Below are 18619 nucleotides of genomic sequence, written 5' to 3'. Positions count from 1 at the left end.
GTGTATATATATATATATATATATATATATAGTTTGGTTAGTTAGTTAAAGTTATAGTTCTTATGTGCATAATCCAGTTATTTATATACATTACAAACTAAAGATAATTAACTGACTAGATTATTATGTATTAATTTATAGAAATGTTACATTTGGACACAAACCAAAATATATAATTATTCATAAAGAATGGTGTGTCTGACTTATAGTCAGAATTTTATTAAACATACTTTATTAAACTAATAGTTCAGACACTAAATTCAGATCTGATGAGTCACATTGCCACAGGTCAGTGTAAAATATCTGATATATGTGATTGTGACTGCATGTTTGTTTTATATATTGCATATGGATTGTTTTAAGTATACTTATATAACTTTTTATAGATTTTATACAATACCTCTTGAAATGAAAAACTGTAAAACAAACATTATAGTTCAGACTCAAAATTCTGACAATACCACAGCACAATGCAAAATATACTGTGTATATACACACACATATGTGTGTGTGTGTGTGTGTGTGTACCTACTTAACCATATTTTGGGGACAAATTTGTACCCAAAAGTGAGCAAAAACCTGACAAAATTGTCAAAAACCTCCATTTGGGGACGTCCTCATTTGTAAAACTGGTATAAAAATACAGTAAACAAAGTTTTCTTTTAAATTGTAAAAATGCAGAAAGTTTTCTGTGAGGGGTAGGGTTAGGGGTAGGGGTGGGTAGCTTAAAAAGTGTATAACTATCTGTGTATAAAAGCAATATAAGTCTATGTAATGTCCCTATATAGATAGCTAAGTAAACGTGTGTGTGTGTGTGTATAAACACACACAAACAATATACGCAGACCTGTGACCACAAATTAGTTTTGTTTTATATAACACAGAAACCTGGGAATGTTGCTAGGCAATCATAAATTATTAAACTCTGTTTTGTGGTGTGCTTAACAAATACCTTTAATTCCTAGTTCTACACTTACTGTAAATACAAGTTCAAAAACAAGTTTGGCACACGTCCCTTCTCTGCACTGTCACATTTTTCCATGTTTCTTCTTGTGCTCTTATGTGTAAATAATGCTACAATGGTATAGCACAGATTCTCTAGCATCTGGCACATTTCTCCCATCGTGTGGTATATAGGATCATACTGGCCAACCCTATTTTAGAGCTTCTGTTGATTTATTCTTTCACCTTCCTTCTCGGTGTCAGGCCTCAGGCAGAGCTGCAGGGTTCATGTTAAACTAAAGCAAAGTGATTGTGAAATGCAACTCCTCACTTAAGTGACATAATTCTCTCCTGCAACAGGATGCATGAAACTAACCTTAGCATATCAGCTGCACAGATTTCTTCCATTGGGGAGCGTTTATTTCACAAGATTAACTGAAACCACAGAGCGTCACCGACTGGCTTTGTTCTTTTGGCCTTCACTGTCGCATTTCCTGCAGCTGGACACTCGCGGGCGGGCGCTGGGTGGATCTGCTGCAGGCAATCTTACTGGAACGACCTGCCAGCACAAATAGCGTGCCAGCATCCCGGGAAACGCAGCCAAAAACATCAACGAGAGTGCGATTGCGTCGCAGAGAGAGAGGCTGTAATGAGAGCAGCCGGGGAGCAGCTAAACACTAACAGGTTGTGTGACTAGTCGCCTCTCTCCACGCAGGGCCTGTCCAGGCTCATACACCGGAGGGCAAGAAAGGAAAACCAAACCAAGTCATTCAATAGAAAACACGTTGCACTCGCTGTATATTGAAAAGAAATTCAAGATGGCTGACCTTTGTATGTCCTTTGTTTCTGTTTTGCATTAGGTTTCCCTTGCTCTCTTTGCCCAAGCCTGGTGTTTTTCGTACGCCGGAATTGTTGTGGTATTGTAGCGTGTCTGCGTAACTCCCTGTGGTGTTTCTATGAATAATGATTAGAGCTTGTGAGGAATTTTTGTCATTGACAATGAATATGTTCCAGGGTGCTGGAAATATCCTTCTTTATTTCTTGATGTAATATCCAGGCGGAGGAAACAATACGGCGCTGTGAAGCTGTGATTAGACTCTCAGTGCTGTATTAAACTGGGGCTCCTCTTGTACACATCGCTTAATCCATACGGTGTTTCCCGACCCCTCCAAGAGCGCCATTCTGATGATGTGTGCACTTCTGTACAGATAAAGGATGCACTTGGGAAAAGAAATTCATTTGGAACTCTGTTATGATAGACACATTTTTTGACCCCTTGACCTTTGACTTCCACTGAGTGTCCAAACATTAAAGCTTTTAATTGCTCAAGCTCACATGGGCAAGGGCAACTTCATCTTCATTTTTGTCTCGTCTCCTTCTCCTTTTCTCATCTTGTGTTCATTTTGATCATTCTCTTCTCATCTCATATTGTCTCTCATGCTTGTTTCATCTCATCCAGTGTGTCTTCCTCATCTTGTTTGTTCTCTTTCTTTCTGTCCTTCTCCATCTTGTCTCCATTTTCCACCTTGTCATCTTTTCTTCTCTTCTTTTTTTTCTGGAATCATCTGTTCTGGTTTTTATTTTGTCTCTCATCCCTGTCTCATATGTTTTTCCTTGTGTCTCCTTGCTTCAGTTCTTGCCTCATTTTGCCTCTTTCCTTCTCATCGTGTCTTTCCTTCACTTTTGGTCTCATCTTGTCTCTCCTTCTCCTCTCATCTCATTCTTCTCTAATGTAATCTGGTGTGTCCTTCTCATAGTAGACCTGTAGTGTCTTGTCTTAGCTTCTCTTGTCTCTTTTTTTCTCATCTTGTCCCCTTCTTTTCTAGTATCATCTGTTTTATTTTCATCTAGTGTCTCATCCCTGTCTCATGTCCTCTCCTTGCCTCTCTTTTTTTCAATTCTTGCCTCGTCTTGTCTCATTTCTTTTCATCTTGTCTCTCCTTCTCTTGGCTCTGGTCTTGTCTTGCCTCTCCTTATTAATTTTGTTCCTGTCTCATCTCGTCTCTCATACTTGTCTCATCTCATCTGGTGTGTCCTTCTTGTCTATACAATTTGTATCTCGTCTCAGCTCCTCTTGTCTTCTTCTTCTAATCTCAACCACTTCTTTTCTCATCTCATCTTTTCTTTCCTTTTTCACTTCTTGTCTCATATGTTAAATTCTCATCTAGCCTCATTCTTTTCTCAGCTCTTCTCCTTGCTTCAATTCTTGCCTTGTCTTGTCTCTTGTCTTCTCATCTTGTCTCTTCTTTTCATCTTATCTTGTCTCTCATGCTTGTCTCAGCACCTCTTCTTTCCTTTTTCTCATCTTGACCTTTTCTTTTCTCACCTCATCTCATCTTGCCTTTTTCCCTCCCTTTTTTATTTTTTCCCTTTCTTTTCTTGTCTTCTATTCTAAGCTTGTCTTTTGTCTCCCCGACTCTTTTCATAACTTCGTCTTCTCATATCATCAACCTTTTCTCTCATCTCATATAAAAAATTGCCAGAGAAAGAGTCATTTCTATTGATCCGATCAAAGCATGATAGCCCAGAATCACTTGTAGTCAGTCTGTAGAAATGAAGATCCATTATGGCAACAGATGAGCAGAGAATCTCCTTTTCCTTGAAGGACTGTGGATCGTATTTCAGTTGGAGAATTTCCCCAGGCCACGTCCCATTCAGCTGATTAATTGAGAACTGATCAATCAACAGCTAATCAATAACAGCAGGGTGGTACAGGCAGCATATGCATATTACAGCATGGGTGCAGGTGCACAGGGTAGACCCGCGCACCTGCACCTGCTAATTGCAAAAATGTCAATACTGTATGCAAGCATGTGTGGCGGGACGCACTCAGGAAGTGGTTGAGGCCTGACTCACTCACTCTCTGTCAGATTTTTGGACCCATTTTGCCTCCGTAGTTCTTCCTTGTGTTTCCTTTTATGGTTTTTTTCTTTTTCTTGCTTAGTTTGATAACTTTATGATTCCATGCACCTGTGTTCCCCTGATTGCCCTGTGTTTATAAGCCCCAGTCTGTTCAGTTTGGTTTTGTCGGGTCTACTTGTTGGATGTCGTGTGTTTCCCATTTTCCTGTTGTGGATTATCCCCTGTGATTCCTGGATTAAAGACTTTTGCTTGTACAGCACATTTCTCTCTCGTTCCTCCCACAGCGAATCGTGACACTCTCTCTCTTGCTGCCAAGCTGTTTGTTGTCTCCATATAAATTGTTTATATCCGTTCGGGCTTTGCTGGCATGAATAATTTGTAGCTTTATAAATATTTGACTTTACACTTCTCATTAATATGCACAAATGATTGTCTCTCCAGGATAAGACCCCAACCACAGCACGCAGACCTCTGAAAATCTTCCTGTTTGAAAGTCCATTTGGAGACTTCTGTGCCAGGCACAGCAAACACACTCCCCATTATTGTACTCAATCCAAACACACGCATGCACATTTAATAGTACACAAAATACATCCTTAACCCTTTGACGCGTACGATCACACCGGTGTGATCAGTCTTGGCTGGTCCCTGAAGCGTACGATCACACCGGTGTGATTAGAACTTTCAGTGGGTCACGTCATTGACAAGCATGACGCGTCGCCATGGAAACAATAAGGCGATACATTTTAAAATAACGGTCGCCTAAAAAAAACTCACGCTGGGGGCTCAGCTAGAATATTTTAAACTCACGTGCGAAAGGGTTAAATACAGTGTATGTGTTTAAGTGTGTATCAGAGCTAGCTTTTGTGGTGTCTTAAAGGGATAGTTCACCCAAAAATGAAAATTATCCCATGATTTACTTGCCCTCAAGCCATCCTAGGTGTATATGACATTCTTCTTTCAGACGAATACAATCGGAGCACGTAACACGATGACGTAGCACGTAGGCAAACGCGGTGACGAACACGGAAGTGACGAACGTGGAAGCGCAGAGGAGAGAGCAAAACAAAACACCAGTCACGAATTAGTAGTACAAAACGAGGATTTGTAAAGAAAAATGTCGGAGGATTTCAATATAAGCCAAGAGGACACTGGTTTTCCTTTGCTGTAAACAAAACTTGTTTGTCGCGAGACTTGCATATTCTCACCGGAGCTTATGCTACGTCTACGCCCTACATCATCCGCTGGACGCCACTCTCTCGTGAACGCACATACGACAGTTAGCAGAAGTTAGAGATTAAGGTTTATAAAGTTGTAAATATGGATATTTTTCTTACAAAAACTTCGGAAGTTTTTAATTAACTTTGGAAGGCCTTTATTAACCCCACGGAGCCGTGTGGACTTCTTTTATAATCGATGGGTGCAGTTTTTTGGACTTCAAATTTTGGGCTACCATCCACTCCAATTATAAAGCATGGATTAGCCTGAACATTATTTAATATAACTCTGATTGTATTTGTCTGAAAGAAGAAAGTCATATACATCTAGAATGGCTTGAGGGTAAGTAAATCATGGGGTAATTTTCATTTTTGACTGAACTAACCCTTTAAGCGCTCGCTTTCCACCCCCTCTCTGTCTGTTTTTTGACCTTCCTCTCATGGACAGATGCCAAATACACACACATATACACACACACACACACTAAATGATCTGTTGGGAGTGAACCTACATGCGTACACACAAAAAACAGACATTCTAATCTACATAGCAAATCCTGACAGAAGTCATGCAAAAAAACACAAGAGGAAGTAGTTATAAATAGTGGCTGATGGTGTTGACTGCATGCGTTTGTGTATGTTGCAGGTAACATTTACATAAGTGCAGTACAGGAGGTGTGTGACCTCTGTGCCAGCAATGGGGTGGCGAGAACTGACGATTGACCTACTGCTACTGCTGTTGTTGGTGTCCCATCTGGGGGCTGTGAGCTTTCCTGAGGACAACATCCCTTTAGACGTTGTGGACCGACACTGTAAGAACCAGCAGACACCACACTGTTTCTGAATTGTCACCATCTGCATAAAATCTTTATCAAGTTCTTAAAAAAAAACACACACACGGGTCTTTCTTCAACTAGAGGCACCTTTGGCACTGCAGGGTTTTAGAAAGTAAACTGCCATAAAGCACACTTTTTTTACACTCTCACTAGTGCATCACATTTCCCATAAGCAATGGCTAGTGGATAGACATACAACACAGAATGGATTATTTTTATTTATTTTTTCAAAGGAAAAAAGCAGCCACAAAAATAGTCACACTTTTTGCATAATTTAACAAAATTACACTTGGGCAGACAATAATATTCTATAATATATGATAATATTCTAAAATTAAATTGATGTTTATCCATGTTTTTTTTTTCTTATACACATATTTTCGTGTTTTAGGTCTCTATTTTATCCTAAACATTTTCTTCATTGACACTTTTGACTAACACTAACTTAAAAATAAACTTTAGTAGCTAAATTATTTGTGCTGGAAATGACATCACAAATTAAAGAAAATATAGAACATTTTGAGAATATTTAAATATTGAAATGGCTTGTTTCATTCTTGTTTTAATAAACAACATTATAATAATCTAATATAATATGAATAAATAATAGATTTTTATAATAGATTTTTCTAGTTCAATATTGACAGTCTGGGTTTGGAACTAGATTAAATCAATAAAAGCACAATAAGTCATTTGAAAGGTTGCAAAAATAAATGATGGTAAGGCATGGAAAGAAGTTATGAAGTAATAATTTTTTGGACATGAAAGTGCCTGTATTTTTTTTGAAGAAACAGCCATCCACATTCTTTGGCAGAAGACATACACAAATAGAGTCGTTGCATTAGCACTGCTGTGCTCTGCAGTGAGAAAACACTCCAGCATGCTGACAGTGCATTCGCTGGACGTCAATGTGGGACCTGCTGGTATAATATTCATTACTTTAGCAAAGTCTTTCTTCAGGGCAGTTTAACATGCAATTGCCACAACCGATCAATACCAACATCGATCTCTGTTGACGCTAATACTGAATAACGGCGCATCTGTTTGTTTTGCAGATGCACGACAGTACCCCGTGTTCCGTGGACGCCCCTCTGGCAACGAATCTCAGCACAGACTGGACTTTCAGCTGATGACCAAGATACATGATACGCTTTTCATCGCGGGCAGGTAAGTCAGCATAGGATGTGGAAGCGAGATCTTCGGCCGTTTGACCTGTTCAGACAGTTCAGATGAGCTGGTTGATGAACAGTAGAACTATGAGTAGTAATTTGTGTGTAAACCAATTCTCTCTCTCTCTCTCGCAGGGACCAGGTGTATTTAGTGAGTCTGAGAGAGTCCTACAGGAATGAGATTATTCCATACAGGGTGGGTTCACAGTAAATTAATTTATGACCAAAGTGCTTTTGTCCCAACGAGGCGTGACAAGTGATAAAAACTCTAAGTTAATCTAAGTTCCAATTCCAGTCATGGCAGCACTTCTTGTAAATCGCTAGGTTTCTGTTTCTGTCTTTTTGTCCCTGCCCATGGTGTAGTACATTGTTAATGATTAAGAGTGTGCGGGTGGGAAGCTGTGTCTAATGGTGATGATGTGTGATGTTACAGAAGCTGACATGGCGGTCGGGGCAGGCGGACAGGGAGACATGTGCCATGAAGGGAAAGCACAGAGTGAGTCCTCCACGTTTTCAGCATAAATCACTTGGCACTGGTTCTGTATTATTTACAGCACTGAAGCATCCATAAATCTCACTGTCTTGTCTTCCTGTCAGGACGAGTGCCATAATTTCATTAAAGTCCTGGTTCCGAGAAACGATGATCTTGTGTTCATCTGCGGAACAAATGGTTTCAACCCCATGTGCCGTTACTACAGGGTAGGTCACGCTGTTTATAAGGCCTACGTGACTGTCTGCCTGTTGTTTTGCTTTTAATAAGTGACTGGTTAATATGATTGGGAGCAGTTTTACAGTAAAATGAAGATAAGGACTCTGGATCTCTATATTTTCTATCTATTTCCCTCTCTTATTTAGTTGGATAACTTGGAGTTTGATGGGGAAGAGATCAGCGGTTTGGCCCGATGCCCGTTTGACGCCAAGCAGACGAACGTTGCCCTGTTTGCTGGTATGAGAGCTGTCAGGATAATGAAGATTGATGAATAACTTTGCCATGAATTTTAAAGGTTTTGGATAAAATTAACGCTCCAATGAGAGCCGAGACTGATGTTGCACATAAATCAGATGCCACGAGAACGTCCTGTCTTCACGCCAGCTCTTTTAGTATAGGCTACAGACAGGAACGGCACAACCTGGCGAGAATTAGTACACTTTGATATCACACATGCATCTGAATGAGTCTCTACAGGCCACACACTGCAAAAAACCTCTTAATCTGTATTTTTGTCTTGTTTGCTAGTTCAAATATCAAAATATTTTTTCTTGTTTTAAGCATTAAACTCACTAAATTTAATTAGATATATGGTTAAAACAAGAAACTGTATTCATTATTATTATTATTGTTATTTAGATAGCAGAATTTCTTTTTTTTTTCAGTACCTGGAACATATAAAAGAGCAGGTGCAAGGAAGTAAAAATTAAATATCTTGTTCATTATATCTTGCATTTAAAAATGACCAGTGTTTTTTTGTTTATTTCGTTTGGTCTAAATAGACCTTTCCTCTGAGATTTGTTTCGCTTTTCCGTTTTGTTCTTGGTGTGAATAGGTGTTTAATGTTCTGCGAATGTGTGCTGAATTCCAAGTACATTGCTTGAGTTGAAGTGTGTTTTAAGCTCACATATTTATGTCATAGATGGTAAGTTGTACTCAGCGACGGTGGCAGACTTCCTGGCCAGCGATGCTGTGATTTATCGCAGCATGGGAGATGGTTCTGCTCTTCGCACAATCAAGTATGACTCCAAGTGGTTAAAAGGTACATAAACTCTTGCTTGTCTGCTTAATGTACATGCTAGTCAGCATTTTATGCTAACCTTGTTGAACCCAGTACACATCTGACCTATAACCTGTAACCGTACCTTAAAGAAATGAGTCAGTGTGGGAGAACAGAAAATGGCGGTTGTTGATGTAAAATCCAGCTTCCTGTGGCACAAACTAGGTCAACACTCAGCCATTCCAACAAAAACGCATCAAAATTTAACTTGAGGTCAGCGGCGGGGATGCTAATGCTTCTCTCTCTTTCTCTTCCAGAGCCACATTTTCTCCACGCCGTGGATTATGGGGATTTTGTCTACTTCTTTTTCAGAGAAATCGCAGCTGAGCACAACAACTTAGGAAAGGTATGACTCACAATGTAATGCACAATGCTAACATTGCTACAGATGTTCACAAAACACACACAAAAAGTAATGTACCTGGTATTAGTGATGGTATCAGATGGTAATACCATGGTTTCTGAACTGTATTAATGTAGTTCTGATTTGTATGTTAATGTAGTATTCATAGGCATTTATTTAGAGATGAATGTTTGTCCCAGAGGGTCAATATATCATCCATTGCCTCAGGATTTGCTTTACATTGGCCTATATAACAACTTCTTTATACCACAGACTAATGAATATTTAAGTTTAGTTAATATTGCAATCAACACCTGCATCAAGAGCAGGTTTTACAGTAGTGAATTATTAAGATGGTTACATGGTGCTAATTCAAGCCCTCTAGCACACTGCAGTTTTGTTCTAAGAGAAAAAAAAAATGTTTCTTGCATATATTTAGATTCAACTTAGCCGCTGGGGAGATAGATCTATTATTTAGAGAGCGATGCTGAGTTTCTCCCGCTATTTTTCTCTCGCTGCAGGCGGTTTACTCCAGAGTGGCTCGGATCTGTAAAAATGACATGGGAGGGTCTCAGCGGGTGCTGGAAAAACACTGGACATCTTTTGTTAAGGCTCGCCTGAACTGTTCCGTTCCTGGAGAATCGTTTTTCTACTTTGACGTCCTCCAGGCTATTACGGACATCATCGACATTAATGGGGTGCCTTCTGTGGTTGGAGTTTTCACCACCCAGTTGAACAGGTAAAGCTTGCCACAATCCTTTCCACAAAATCTTCACATGGAAACAGGCTGAATAGCGCTAATGCCGCTGTTTCTGACTTATTCAGTATCCCTGGCTCTGCAGTGTGTGCGTTCTCCATGGTGGACATTGAGAATGCATTCCATGGCCGTTTCAAAGAGCAAAAGACGCCAGATTCAGTGTGGACGCCATTTCCAGAGGAGAAGCTGCCAAAGCCCAGGTTGGTGCACGCATTAGTGCATGACGGGCTAATCATTGTGACATTAATAATTAACAAGCGATAATTGGACATGCTGCATATTTAACCTGTGTGTGCAGTGGCCATATGGAGACGGGTATAGATTTACAGGCATGTGGCACATGGCTCTTTGCCCTCTTTCCCTCAACCAGAACTGCATGTGTGTGCGTTTTGTCTTTTCAGACCTGGCTGCTGTGCGGGACATGGTTCAGCAGAGTCTTACAAAACCTCAATCGAGTTTCCAGACGAGACCCTTCAGTTCATTAAGTCACACCCACTCATGGACGCCTCAGTCCCCTCCATTGGAGACGAACCGTGGTTCACCAAAACAAGAGTCAGGTACGGACACAGTGCCACCATTCAGGCCAGTCTGAAAACCCTTGATCTGACACTCTCGCAGGATTTGCTGCAATCAATACTTTTGACAAACAGCAAAGTCTGCCCACTTTGACAGGAAAACCACCAGCTCTCTTTGATTTATCTGAAATGGTTACATTTCATAATCAGAAAAAAATTGTTGATATCCATCAGAAAGAAATCTAATACTAGCACAGATTTTTAAATAAAAACATATAATTACAATACAACACACTGAACAGTTTGCCATCTTGACCCAATGTCAGCTGTTAAATAAGTATCGGGTAAACATTTTATAACCCTCCCAGCAAAGAGCATTGGTTTCACATTCTAAACAACTGGCACGCCTAATTTAACTAGCTCAGGTCTTGATAGATGTCACGTTTCAACATGTTTTGTCCTGTGTCAGCTCAAGTTAAGCTGATGTAAATTAGGCGTCTCCTTGCAACTGAAGAGCGGCCCTGTTTTTCCTTTGTCTTTGTAGGTACAGGCTCACGGCACTCGCCGTTGATAACACTGCAGGACCCCAGAAGAATTACACAGTGGTTTTCATTGGTTCTGAGGCAGGCATTGTCCTAAAAGTTCTGGCTAAGACGTCCCCACTGTCTTTGAATGACAGCATCCTATTAGAGGAGATTGATGTTTTCAACCAAGCCAAGTATGTTCTCATCTTATAATTATCTCATGATTAGTCTCTAGGCACATTCTCTTTGACTTTAAATTGTGGAAAACTTATTTGTAGACACCAGAGTCATTTTATGAAGCAATCTTGGCTATTTACTCAGAAATGAGTCCCAAATTGTGACCTGAATGAATGTTTTGGATCCTTTGAGATGAGATTAGATCTGTTTAATGTGAAAGTGAAATGTTTTCACTCTCCCTCGTCAGTGTGTGTGTGTGTTTTTTGCTATCCTTCTGCTGAACTGTGACTGAAGAAAACAGTGACTGACGGATAGCTCCGATAACATGTGATTTATCTGTTCTTCACCATCTCCCGCCGTCTGTTCTGTTTTTCTCCCAGGTGTTTATCCAGCAATGAGGACGATCGGCAAATTCTGTCTTTCCATCTAGATAAAGACACCCACACACTCTATGTGGCCTTTTCCAGCTGTGTGGTCAGAATACCACTCAGCCGCTGTGAACGACACAGTTCCTGTCAAAAGTGAGTCCTGAATGCAACACTGTTTATACAGGCAGCAAAATCTATTTTTTTGGCATATGCAATTCAAATATGTTTAATTTTTGTCGTCTGAACAGCACAAAACCTCTTTAACGATTGTGTAGTGTGTTTATTTTCCATATTGTGTTGGTATAAACAATATTTTTTGTGTGTTGCAGGTCTTGTATTGCATCTAGAGACCCCTACTGCGGCTGGATGGCACATGGAGCTTGTGAGCGCATTCCTGCAGCTGTGCAGTAAGTCAATCATGAAAATATTCAGATTTAACTAGAAGATGCAAGGAGGATATACTGAGAACACTAAATTGAACAATCGTCACTGGCAACCGATTTCCTACAAAGCTGAGCTAGATTCTTTCTTCTTCTCACTTAACAGTTATCATTTCCACTTTTCTTCATGAAACATATATTTTATGTTTTGATGCCTGCTGTTTAAAAAAAAAAAACAAAAAAAAAAAAAACAGGCAAAACAGTATATATTAATGATGATGGCCAAAACTTGCATCCTAAGTACAAACTCAACATCTTATTACTCTTTTTCCTGTTTTGCAGAACTGGTTATGAGCAAGATGTTGAATACGGCAACACAGCTCACCTCGGCGATTGTCATGGTGAGCTCATCAACACGTGCCCCTTTTCAGAAACATTAGTTAGAAGTTGTGACGTCAATAACCCCCTCACACTCTCAGCTGACTGAAATGAACACATATGACACAAACATCATACTAATTCCTCTGACAATTAAACACTCACATGTTTACACATACATTGTGTAGGCTCCCGCCTTAACATTACAGAAAGTGAAAGAGCGATACAGCGTAAACCAGAGGAAAACAAACACTTTTTTATTATTTTGTTATTTAATAAAAACTATTTTAGCATTTTTATAATTTCAGACTTTTATTTTTGTTATTTTATGCTGATTTCCTGTTCCTTTAATTCTTTTAGAATTTTTGGCCACTACATCAGCGCCAGATTTCAAATCATATGGCGACCCAACCTCTGGTTAGTTTCCTGTACTGCACTGATTTCATTCCTTGAGTTCATCTTTCTCCCTTTCTTTTCTCCTCTACTGCTGCACCTACCCTTATTCCTGTGCTTTTCATCATATTATCATTGAGAGGCACCTGATCTCTCAGCACCAGCTTGTCCATCATTTCATTCATTCATTCTTTCGTTCTTGCATGGATATGTGCTGCCTCCACCTTATCATCTCCCTGGACTATATTGTCGTCTCCTCATTCTATTAGAGATAATCTTCATCCTTTCCCTCCTCTCAGGCTGAAATTTTCCTTACCTGAGACTCTGCACAGCCATTACTTCTCTGTAATGGTTCATAACATCAGAGTCAATCTCTAAAAATGTACCTCAATGAATCCTATAAAAAGACGTATGACGTCCTGTCAGTATGCACTAACCCCAATCGTTACGTTGCGCCTATCATGGGCTCAGTTTCTATAACAGTTTGTTTGTCGCTACAGACATGGAGTTGCCATCATCGTCAGTCACAGTGCCCGCGACCTCTGAACCCATACAATCACCCCAAACCATCCCCACTCAGATTCCCCAACTCTTTGGCTCACGGAAATTTGTGCTCCAAGATGACCCAGCCACTTCACGTTCTGTTGAGCATATACCAGGTGTGCTGGAGGGTAAGGCCTTGACCAGAGCACTCTGTGCTGCTGCATGGAATTCTGGGTAATAGCTGCTATTAGTGCTGCTAGTCTACTGAGAGAGTGCATACATCTCTGATAGCAGCCCATTCCTTACCAGAATGGCATGATAAGCAATACTGCAGTCAGTCACACTACATTAACAAAGTAGGGATGCAGACTCCTAGTGCAAGTGCTCTTGAAAACTTTCGGGTCAGCACAATGCCTAGTTGTCTTGAAGTGTATTGAGATGATACAAGCAGCTATACTTAGATTCCATCAGCGTATAAAGCTTTTTATTATTATTTTCCCTACTTTTATAAATCTTTTATGTTACTATGATTTGTCCTCCATGTTTAACTTTATTTTATATATATTTTCATTTAATGCATTTTCTTTGACATTTTTTTGTTCAATCTGTCTTAAATGGCTACATCTTTATCTTCTTTCATCCTTTTCTTTCTCTGCCCATGGTTTTGGGTTTTAGGAAATCTTCCAAAGGCCTTGCCACTAAGCAACACTTTTAAGCACCTCTCAAGCAACATTATTCACCAACTAACTCTTTCGAATATATGCGGACACTAACAACACTCGCCCCCGGGTACTAAACAAAGACAGCGGGCTTAATTCTCTTTGGGAAAGCTCTCATGTAAAACAACAACATACTAACTCACCTGATACTGCAACCCATGTGCAATAAAATGTTCCACCACACCTCTTTACTAATTTGCCTCCTTTACTAATATAATAACAGGATATCTCATTGTATTTTCTGAATTTCTTGCTAGGTAGATTTATTTAAAAAGCTTCTAAAATGCTGGAAATAACAGTTGTATGCTTTCGATTCACACCAAATTGTTGAGCATCCTTTGCAGGGGGTAAAAGGACTTTTTGCTTAAAGAGAGAGTTGTTCAGTGATCAACTGTGCGAGTGAGTTAACATGGTATTTGGCTATCTGTGTTGCAGGTGTGTGGGAAATACAAGCAGGTGAATCTAACCAGATGGTGCATATGAATATCCTTATCTCCTGTGTGTTAGCTGCATTCCTGCTCGGTGCATTCATCGCTGGCATGGTCGTTTACTGCTATAGAGATGCTTTTCTTCGCACTCCACGCAAGATCCAAAAAGATGCAGAGTCAGCACAGTCATGCACTGATTCCACTGGCAGCTTTGCCAAGCTCAACGGTCTGTTCGACAGTCCTGTGAAAGAGTACCAACCCAATATGGATACTCCCAAACTTTACACCAACCTGTTGAGCAATGGGAGGGAGGTGCCAACCACCGGAGACACTAAGACCATGCTCTTGAGTGGGCAGCCACCAGAACTAGCAGCACTGCCTACACCCGAGTCCACACCAGTGCTGCAACAAAAGAGCCTTCAGCCAATTAAGAACCAATGGGAGAGAGCTCATGGAAAGATAAGTGGCTCCCGCAAAGATGGGCCACCCAAAAGCCAGCAGTACCTTCCTTCCAGTCCCCCACCCCATTCCACTGTCAGCAACCCCCACATCCCCAGTGCCGTGGTACTGCCCAATGCCACACATGAGTACAGGGCAGCCTTCAGTACTTCTGAAGGGCCTCAGGCAGAAAAGAAGATCCAGAATAGTGATCAACATGGTTCCAAATCTGGCCATAAAGACCAGCGGCGTACTGTGGATGCCAAGAACACACTGAATGACCTCTTGAAGCACCTGAATGAGAGCAACCCCAAGGCTATCATGGTGGAGATGCCCAAATCCCGACAGCACCTAATGCTGGAACCCATTGTAAGCCCAACGGAGGTTCCACCCAAAGTCCCAAGCCGAGAGGCCTCCTTGTACTCTCCCTCTTCCTCTTTACCCAGGAATAGCCCAACCAAGAGACTGGATGTGCCAACTACACCAACATCGCCCACAGGGCAGATGGGCACTCTCGAGAGACAGCGGTATCACCGCAGTTCATCCCAGCGACACTCAATTTCCTCGCCGCCCAAAGGGCTGCACTCACCTGGCGGGGTCATAGTGTCCCGGCAACCTAGTTTGAACAGAGGTGGGTACATGGCCCCAACTCCTACCCCACCCACTAGACTAGACTCTCACGGGGTACCAATGTCTATGACACCTTCCATGTCCCGGCAGAGCAGCTACAGTGGTCATGGGTCTTTACCACGAACATCTATCAAACGGACAGCATCGTTAAAGCCCGATGTGCCAGCCAAACCCAATGGCTTTGCACCACAGACTGCACAAATGAGGGCTGTAAACAAGTATAGCTACTGAAATGCTTAGCAGGATCTTACTCTATGAATGGACAGTGGGAGTAAAAGTGTTTGGCCCGCAGAGATATGGTGTGCTAGTCTCTGTTCCCTAAGAAGGGAAATTAATCGGATGCCAGAGCTTCTGTTTCGGGTAGTTGTGCTATTTCTCAATGACGTTGTCCTGTCACGCTTGAGTGGCAGGTGACAGATTCTGATCTTCAAGGCGGCAGGGACGCCTGAGGTCATAGGTCACAGCTGACATGCAGCATAAAGCAGCTGCGTAGTTGCTGCGACTATCGGGCAGCGTATGCTCCCCTATGCACTGTTCTCCCCATCAATGTGAACCATATTTGTTAGACTGTTTGGAAAATATGATATTCTTGCTTGGATATCTCTCCAGAAGACAGACAGAGTGAAAGGGACATGTTGCGTGTCTGTGTTTGATTAGTCCCTGGGGCTAACCAGTGTGCATTCATTGACCATGTTTTTTTCAGTAAACTGAGAACAAGCTTGAGTCATCGCTGTCATAAAACTAAATCCCATTTAAGGTGCATTAACATCAGATGTGTTTGGACACAGAAGTCCAGACATTAATTAATAATTTCTGCGTGCAAAAGAAATGTCCAGGGCTCCTGCTTGGACTACTGATTTTAAAACTCACAGGGTAAAAGTGCCCTCAACATTTGTGCTGCTAAGTGTAGACAATGTTCAACAGACACCAGTGTGGCATTCCATGCAACAGTTCTGTGTGTCAAGCTGCATCAAGCTTTTAAACCTACAGGCTCAGCACAGGATCACGCTGGTCAAATGTACATTATTCTCTTTGGTCATTTTTAGTTTCAGAAAATCACTGGGAATCTTGTAATCCCATAAAGTCAACTTTCAACTATGATGTAAGGCAGATCATTGATTAACCTCTCTCCTTTCCTACATGCCAAGTACTGCTGTTGGGTCTATGAAGTGCAAGACCATTTTTGTCTCCTTTTACGTTCTTGAATATTCCTTGCAGTTTAAACCATTTCAGAAAGCTTACTTTTTGATTCCTGGGCAAAGTATTACATAAAACTGCAAACAGCACATTCCTTACTACAAACCACTTTTCAGCTCTGTGACAAAACCCAACCTCAGCTCCATACATTGTTTAAAAGAACAGAGGCCTCAATTGAATACTCACTATAAGTGTACAATCACTGCAATACCTACCAGTGTGTCTTGCAGAGTCGTGCCAGTGATATAGTTATTGTGAATATGCAACTATTTAAGTGTGGATATTTTCAAGGCAAGTTTACCTGGATCAGTGTATTTGTGTGCCTTATTAAAGTAATGAGAGCGCAGTTTGGTTTTCCACATTGCACTAACATCAAACAAATAATTTTTGGTTGGATATGAGCAGAGATGCAACCCAAGGGTAACATTTTAGGAAACGGTCATTGCAAAATCCATACCAACTGACCAGTAATCTGAATATTTGGAGTGGGGGCAGGTGTATATTCAATATTTTCAGTGGTTACGGCCCTGGATGGGAAGACCATAATATGGCTGGACCTGCCATTTTATTCTTATGCATTTCTGGAAGGTGCTAATTTGCGATGATGCCATGTCATATAATGAATGTATTGTAAATCTAAAATGTATATCACCTGACTCTCAGCTCACTATATTTCACAACATTTAATGGGGTCAAATCGAGATTTGAGTGTTTTTAGAGAGGGTCATCTACGATTAGAGACTCAAAGTTTGTTTGAAATTATTGGGAATTTCAGTATATTGAGGGGAAACTTGCCTGTTCAAGCCCAAAGCTTCATGTTTGTTTACATGTTCTGATTGTATTAGAGCAGCTGAGCGGAGACTGGCGCATCATCACCTGCTAAAGTTCAGTTTTATTAAAGGAGAGAGAGTTGATCCTGTGCTCTGGTTCAGGTTGTCCTGTGTTGAGCTGCCTTGTATATTGCAATATAAATCTGCAATCTGACTTCAAGCCTTTAATGTTCAGTCACTACTCTATGTGCAAAGAAACCAGACTGGTCTTTATTTTTAATACTGTGCAAACATTGGCAGTTGGAATACAGCTTTTCTTTTCTGGAATATTTTAATGTGTAGATATTGTAAAGCTGTACTGTGAAAGTGTAAATAATTACAGTCATTGTTTAAGAATATTTTTGTTGACTTTTTTTAACACGGCATGTATAGTTTAAATAAAGTATTACTGCACAGAAAAAAAGTTTTCTTTCCTTCTTTGTTAATTAAGAATGACACAACACATACTTTTAAGACAGATGATAATATAATATGCATCCATGGTTCTTGGGATACTCAAGAACCATGGGATTTGTCATCCCTGATGTTAAAACCAAATGTTTATATTTGGGTGGATTCAATTCAAATTTTCTGAAATGCAAATATTTTGCAAATAAACACTGAACTCCAACACACGCTGACAATCCTTCTGCATGCTGAATCTGTGGGCTGAAACTCAGGGCTGCACGACTGATGCTTTTATCGTCTTCACTGAAGAGAGACTTGGCACAGACTTTATTTTTAGACCCTTGTTTTGAAATCTCGGTGGAGAATAAGCCATTCCACATCTCATTGGGAAATCCTCCAAAGTCATTTGTAAGCTGAGCACCCAACATCTGCTCCACTGGCTCAGACTACAGCTCACACACACACACTGATAGCATCAGGTATCCAAGATCGTATGAGAGACTTCTCTAGAATTTCAGTAGTGGCCAATCTTTTGAACGTTTATGTCAGACACGTCTGGGCTGTATATTCAAGAATTTACCACAGAATGTGTTTAGTTATGGTTAAGATAAATAAAGTGGAAAGTTTGTCCAAACAGCCGATGAAATTACAATAATCATAACTTAATAATTTTTAAGTTATATTTTTGGCCTTTTTGTGCCTTCATTGGATAAGACAGTACAGATCAAACAGGAAAGCATGGGGCAGAGAGACGGAAACAGGATCAGCAAAGGACCTCAAGATGGGAACTGAATTCGGGTCACCAGCTAAAATAGTGAAAAAGTTGTCTCGTCTGAATCGGTAGACAAATATGCACAGATCAAGCACTGTTTATAAG

General features: G+C 40.6%; 1 protein-coding gene across 5 annotated transcripts in view; it reads left to right on the top strand.

The window, feature by feature from the left end:
- Window positions 1–17758, top strand: part of sema6d (semaphorin 6D) — a 25178-nt gene extending 7420 nt beyond the window's left edge. The window contains exons 2-19 of one of the 5 annotated variants that reach the window (XM_016550292.1): window positions 5668–5833; window positions 6913–7024; window positions 7162–7222; window positions 7460–7522; window positions 7624–7725; window positions 7882–7972; window positions 8658–8777; window positions 9053–9141; window positions 9660–9877; window positions 9964–10095; window positions 10297–10452; window positions 10955–11128; window positions 11492–11632; window positions 11809–11886; window positions 12202–12260; window positions 12598–12654; window positions 13131–13289; window positions 14268–17758. In XM_016550292.1, the coding sequence (XP_016405778.1) occupies window positions 5719–5833; window positions 6913–7024; window positions 7162–7222; window positions 7460–7522; window positions 7624–7725; window positions 7882–7972; window positions 8658–8777; window positions 9053–9141; window positions 9660–9877; window positions 9964–10095; window positions 10297–10452; window positions 10955–11128; window positions 11492–11632; window positions 11809–11886; window positions 12202–12260; window positions 12598–12654; window positions 13131–13289; window positions 14268–15559 (3219 nt within the window). In that variant the 5' untranslated portion in view covers window positions 5668–5718 and the 3' untranslated portion in view covers window positions 15560–17758. Of the gene's footprint in view, window positions 1–5667; window positions 5834–6912; window positions 7025–7161; window positions 7223–7459; window positions 7523–7623; window positions 7726–7881; window positions 7973–8657; window positions 8778–9052; window positions 9142–9659; window positions 9878–9963; window positions 10096–10296; window positions 10453–10954; window positions 11129–11491; window positions 11633–11808; window positions 11887–12201; window positions 12261–12597; window positions 12655–13130; window positions 13302–14267 lie in introns of all 5 variants that reach the window. The other 4 variants (XM_016550291.1, XM_016550293.1, XM_016550294.1 and 1 more) reach the window with 4 other exon arrangements.
- Window positions 17759–18619: the final 861 nt, after the last annotated feature.

The sequence above is a fragment of the Sinocyclocheilus rhinocerous genome, unplaced genomic scaffold (genome assembly GCF_001515625.1).
Source record: "Sinocyclocheilus rhinocerous isolate Xijiao unplaced genomic scaffold, SAMN03320098_v1.1 scaffold1786, whole genome shotgun sequence".
Lineage (NCBI taxonomy): Eukaryota > Metazoa > Chordata > Actinopteri > Cypriniformes > Cyprinidae > Sinocyclocheilus > Sinocyclocheilus rhinocerous.
This window is presented reverse-complemented; position numbering and strand designations above follow the sequence as displayed.